The sequence below is a fragment of the Bidens hawaiensis genome, unplaced genomic scaffold (genome assembly GCF_021521415.1).
Source record: "Bidens hawaiensis isolate Kalapana, Puna unplaced genomic scaffold, B.hawaiensis_p1.1 tig00014336_1, whole genome shotgun sequence".
NCBI lineage: Eukaryota > Viridiplantae > Streptophyta > Magnoliopsida > Asterales > Asteraceae > Bidens > Bidens hawaiensis.
Window position 1 is genome coordinate 677,833 of NW_027492234.1, and position 6,145 is coordinate 683,977.

General features: G+C 35.9%; 1 protein-coding gene across 1 annotated transcript; it reads right to left on the reverse strand.

Moving 5' to 3' along the window:
- Positions 1–2,065: 2,065 nt before the first annotated feature.
- Positions 2,066–3,407, reverse strand: LOC143546403 (bidirectional sugar transporter SWEET3b-like). Its single transcript, XM_077038082.1, has 6 exons — positions 3,318–3,407; positions 3,188–3,224; positions 2,862–3,084; positions 2,627–2,788; positions 2,435–2,554; positions 2,066–2,358 (listed from the first exon to the last, which is right to left on the reverse strand). Exons 1-6 carry the CDS (start codon positions 3,352–3,354, stop codon positions 2,152–2,154), a joined length of 786 nt encoding a protein of 261 aa, XP_076894197.1. The 5' UTR covers positions 3,355–3,407; the 3' UTR covers positions 2,066–2,151.
- Between the last annotated feature and the right edge of the window lie 2,738 nt (positions 3,408–6,145).

A 6,145-nucleotide genomic window follows, 5' to 3' on the forward strand; every position in this document is an offset into this window, starting at 1 on the left:
CCACTAAATATGAATTATTTGCTATGCTTTTTTATTATTCTTTTGACAATACAATATATTTATTTATCTGTGTCATTCGGCCGTAAAGGGTAAAGACATGATCCTTATACTTGATGCTTTTGTGACCCTTGACCATTGATCTTTATTTTGTGTTTAGTGAAAACTAGAAAGAATTTAATCTTTCTTTTTGGTAAGTGGAAATTATGCAGTGACTGTTAAAAGGATTCCAATCTCTAAACTTTGAATGTGTACAACTTAGATTTGCCTTTAGCAGGGAGGGGTGGACCTAACCTTACTCGACAGGGTTGCCTGGAACCATTAATTTTTGTTATGTACGATATATAGAATCGAAACCCGAACAAAACAGATTAACAAAGAATCAAATTAAAAGTGATATATGCTGCACTAGTTAATCCATTTATATATATATATATATATATATATATTTTCAAACATTCACTCCGAAGGAAGTCAGGGGCCCAAAACCTGATTTCTGTTTTTTATATCTAGTTTGAAATGCTATATTCATTCATTAAAATCCAATTTTGAAATAGTATTAAATTCTTTCTTAATATGATATAATCTTTTAAGTTGGTTATTTACCATCTTTTTAAAATTCTCTAATTTTTAAATCACCCTGATTTTCTTTCAAGGGAAAATTTTATAGGGTTGCAGTTAGACCTGCAATGTTATATGAAACAGAGTGTTGGGACATCAAGAAGACACACGTGCGGAAGATAGAGGTAGCAGAAATGAGAATGCTACGTTGGATGTGTGGACAAACGCTGTGTTTCGGGAGAGATTAGGGGTAGCGAACATAGCAGACAAGATATGAGAGTGGAGATTGAGATGGTTTGGACATGTAAAGAGAAGACAGGCGACGAATACTGTTAGATCCATAGAAAACATTACTATAGAAGGGAGGAGGGGTAGAGGACTACCTAAATTGACTTGGCACGAAAGGATTAAGCATGATTTGATAGACCTAAACATCTCCGAGGACATGGTTGAGGATAAGAATTCTTGGAGAAGTATAACTAAAGTTAAGGATTTTTAGGGAGAAAAGGATACCTTAGAGCTTCTAATTTCCATATTTTGGTCACACGCCATAATGACATTTTCTTTACATATATATAATATTAGTGTTATTATTATTATTATTATTATTATTATTATTAATTTTTGTAGTACTGTTGAACTTTAATTTCCTTTGTATTGTTTCATACATATGTGCTTTAGAGCCGAGTGTCTCTTTGGAAGCCATCTCTTTATCCCTTTGGATAGAGGGTACGGTGTGCCTACATCCCACCCTCACCAGACCCTACTTATAGCTTTGCTGTTGGTGGGATTTCACCGGGTATGATTGATTGATTGATTCTTATTTTATCATCATTTCTCTATAATTTATCTAGATTATTGTGAATTGTTTTTATTAATAATCAATAATGTAACGATTTTATAAACGTTTGAAATTTCGAATTAGTTCAAGAAATATTATTTACCTAAGTTTTTATAAATTTATGCAAAAAAAAAAAAACACCCTTGCTCTTGATATTTGTTCATACATATATAAAATGAACTTATTTACATAGTTGGAGTCATGGAACACTTACACTCGTTATGCTTTTAAATTTGAACAATATTATGTTATAAGTCCCCAAAATAGTACCACTCGAACATAACCGAATATGTAATCAAATTGATATATATCCGACCACTAAAAATTAGTGGCGCGCATGTAAATAATTCCCGGGTCAGCCACTTTTCAATATTTTATTTATTTGGTTTCCTAGTTTTTAAGCCCAGTATAGTGCATAAATTGTAGTGCTTACCTCACATTGGAAGTGAAAACACACAGAATCACACACAAATATGGTATCCAAGGTACATTAACTGATGAACTGTAGTTTAACGCCAGTGGTTAATCAATCAATCAACATGGAAAGCATAACATGTTTCAGGAAGTGAATCAAATTACTGAAAGTTAAATAACATGATCTCCAAATAAGACATGATTACACTAAATCAAACCATTCAAAACACACAACATGATAGCACATGACTCGATGCTACTTCTGCTCCTAAGTTATCCTCTGATAAGATTCTTCTCTGCATATGAAATATGAGGTCTACAATAATATATCTAGTCCATCAAGAATTGACCGTCTTTGACTCCTTTTCATCATCGGTTGTAACCGCAGCAACCTGCATAAGTTGTTTGCTTCCTTTCTGCTCAACCTTTTCCACATCAATATCCCATTCTTGTACAGCTTTCGGTTCCTCCATCACTCTGTTTCTGTATTTGCAGTACAACACGAGCTGCAACGCCCCTAGAGGCGCCCCCACCAGATTTGGAGCCTGAAATTCCATAATAACATTTACTAATTTTTCATATAAAAAGTTAACTAAAGTCATGGGCTTTCATAATACTAACCGCGATTAAAAGATCCCGCCCTAGAAGCCCGTAAGCCATCCACAGTGAACTAGCAAGAAACGAGAACAAAGACAAGCTAAACGGCATGTACTCTACACTTTTTGTTTGGATCACCTTTTTCTGTAACCAAAAAATAATATTAGTGACAAAAACAATAAATACCTATAAATTGATATAATTTGTTTTTGTTACCATGACAACAAGAGGAGAAGCATACATAGCTGTAGATGCTATAAGTCCCACACCTCCAACCAACTGTTTTCTTGTTTTGTGATCATGGAATACATAAGTTGATATTATTGCAATGATGGAGAAGAAGCTTATAAGTGCACTTGTCATGACCCCAGCCTTCCACTGCAATCACCAAACATGATGATAAATTAATCTTCTTGCTTATGAAGTATATACATAATATACACTTAAATACCTTTTGCTTTGGTGAAGTGAACCACATGAAGATGATGATGAATGAAAACTCGAGAAGGATACCAAGGCCGTTAATGGTGACCATAGGGAAATTTTCCCATTTATAGCTTACAACAGGCAGACCATACCAAGTGTAAAACAAGCAGTTCAACAATGAAAGGGTGTAAGGCACAAATGAGAATTCTTCAGTACTTCCCTTTCTTATCACCCTAGCAAAAGTGGATCTTGTAAACAAAGGAAAACCACATGTTAGTCAATAACATTATAGCATTCCCATATTATTTGATCATATAAAGATTATAAAAAAATATCGGTGTTGCGTCTTACATGGGCGCAGCGTAGAGTAAAAACGAGGCAGCATTCCCTGCAGAAACAATACATATTTCATGTTTTTGTTATGACATGCTCATGATCTAAATCATTTATGTATATGTATATATATAAAAAGGAAAAATACCCATTAATCCTACAGCCATTCTCAATAGGACAATCATGTTTTGTTGTTGGATGTTTATGAAAGGTAACAAATGGTGTCAAGAAAAGAAGAGAGGAATGTGAGAGTTTGTGTGTGGAGAATGTAGCATTCATTTGGAGGGCTATTTATAGTACTCATGGAAGGGAACTTTATTATTATGGTATAATTTTTGAGTAAATAGTTGAGGTTGTAATTCTAGAGGAAAAAAGAAGATGATAAACTGTCATTGTCAACATGAATTAAGCACCTAATATAAATGAGTTTGTAATATATAGAAACATAGATATTACATCAATATAGCAGGTAGGCGGGCAACAAGCTGCGCCGTCATCCCTTTCTGAAATGCAAACCCTAACCTGCTAAAGACATACCCCTGCCCATTTGGAGTCGACACATTGCTATGCACAACCTGTTGGACCCTGGTTAGGAACGGATAGCTTCCGGTGCCAAGGAGCCAAATGTATCAAAAGCCAGAGGGACAAAAACATGTTGGTTCTCTTCGCAGGCTTTAGCATGTTTCTCCACCTTCTTCGTTTCAGCCCTTTTTATTGCTTGCCCAGCTACAAACCCATTATCCCTCAAACCAGCTAAGGGAGATACCCCTGTGAGGTCAACACAAGCGTGTTTTCCCCCGGCCCAACCAAAGACGAGCAAATCTGCCGGTCGTAGAGTGGATCTCCCTTCCGTGGGGTCTGTAAGGAAGTTTACGGGGGCTTCCTTTTTAGCTGATATCCCAGCTCGCCTTAAGATGTCCCAAAGAACGTCCCGCACCCAATCATGTCGGTATTTGAACCCAGGCATCTCCTTACAATGAACCGCATGCTCTCCGAATTTATCCAGGCAAGCCTTACGGCAGATCGGACATGTTTCGTCTTCTGGGTACATTGGGACCATCAAACGGTACTTAAGATGGCCCTATACTCGACCACAGACATGCTTTGGCCCAAGTCATCAATCGGGATAACGGTCAGAAAATCTTGGGCATGAGGACCTTGTAAGCATTCAATAACCGCCTTCTGTCGGGGGGACAATCCAAAAACTTCTCCCAGGCTCTGAGCGATTTTGCCAAAAAGGGCATTCGCCAAAGTTTTTTGAGGCTTTGGTGGGGCGATGTCCATATTAGAGAAACCGCCAATGTCAAAGTCTGGGAGAAATTAATGCACATATATTTTAAGGGTGCTGCTAAACATACCCCCGCTTACTCCATTTTTACTAAATATACTCCCCCTGAACTTGTTACATAAATTATAATTAGCTTTTGACATTATTTATATACATATTAGTCCCTACAACATTACTTTCATTTCATAACCTCCACTACATATCAAATTAAAAACTATCAAGTATTACTATTAATTTATTTTTTTAATATTAATACTTTTAATATTAATATTATAAATATTTATAATATATATTTTTTAATTTTAATAGTATATATATTTATAATATCCTTATTTTACCACTTTATCTTTTACAAAATAAACCAAAAACCCAAAACCCTAAACCTTAAACCCGAAACCCTAAACCCAAAACCCAAAACCGTAAACCCGAAACCCTAAACCCGAAACCGAACCCTAAACCCTAAACCCGAAACCGAACCCTAAACCCTAAACCCGAAACCCGAAACCTAAACCCTAAACCCGAAACCGAACCCTAAACCCTAAAACCGAAACTCTAAAACCGAAACCCGAAACCGAACCCTAAACCCGAAAACCGAACCCTAAACCCTAAACCCAAACCCTAAAACCGAAACCCAAAACCCTAAACTCGAAATCATAAAAAGAAAACGCAACTTGTAAAAAAAATAATATTAAATCCTTACTTTTGTGCTAATTTGGTAATTATATGATTTCAAAGGTTAATATGAAAGTTGGTTTTTCCAAAAGGGGATGAGAACAAAAATTTATATTTCTAAAAATAAAAATACGTGTACAAAATCTTGAAAGTTATAATTGACCTGAGTAAAATCAAATTAAACAACTAAATAAATGTGAATTCATAAAATCCATGATTCACATGTATTGTGATAAAAATAGAACAAAATAGTAAGTATAATTGATGAAAAATACTGAATAAGTTAAAATCAAGGTTCGTGGCTTTGAGAGTCGGGCAAACATTCTATGGTGGTTTGTCACAACATCTGACCTGTTACAACGTACTTTTAGCATACTTTATAGGCGTATAATTTCGTAAGAATAAAGAAAGTATGCTAAAACTCAATCTGTTTCTAACTCGTTTAACTCCATCAAATTGGTTCAAATATTAAGGACACTAGGGGCACTTTGCAAAATCCAATTATCGGAGGACAGGGCCGGCTCTGAGAAGGCGAAAAATATTTTGGGCTTTAAGTAAAATGTGTATGTTGTTAGGTTTAAACAATTTAATTTTTAAATGGACATACTTGGTTATGTTTTGGATTGTGTAAAAAACTTTTGTATAAAAATAGGCTTAAACATGTCTTAGATGATACTAGATACCACAACCACAACCTTTTGGTTGGGAGTCGTACTCATTTGTCACAAGACCAAGCTAATTGTTATTTGATCAAGTTTAAACATTAATTATACATATTGTTTTTCATAAAAATACATATATACTTTTATAAAATAAAAAAGCGGGCCTAGCAGGGTGTCGGGCCGGGGGCCGTCGACCACCCAACAACACTCTATGGCTGGCCCTGCCGGCAACTCATTGCAAACCACTGGTACCCGACCCACCACCAATAATTGACGGTTGTCCTAGTGTAAGAACTAGGAACTCGCCAACCCAAATCTCTCTCTCTCTCTCTATCAGGCTACCCGGCGCCCCGG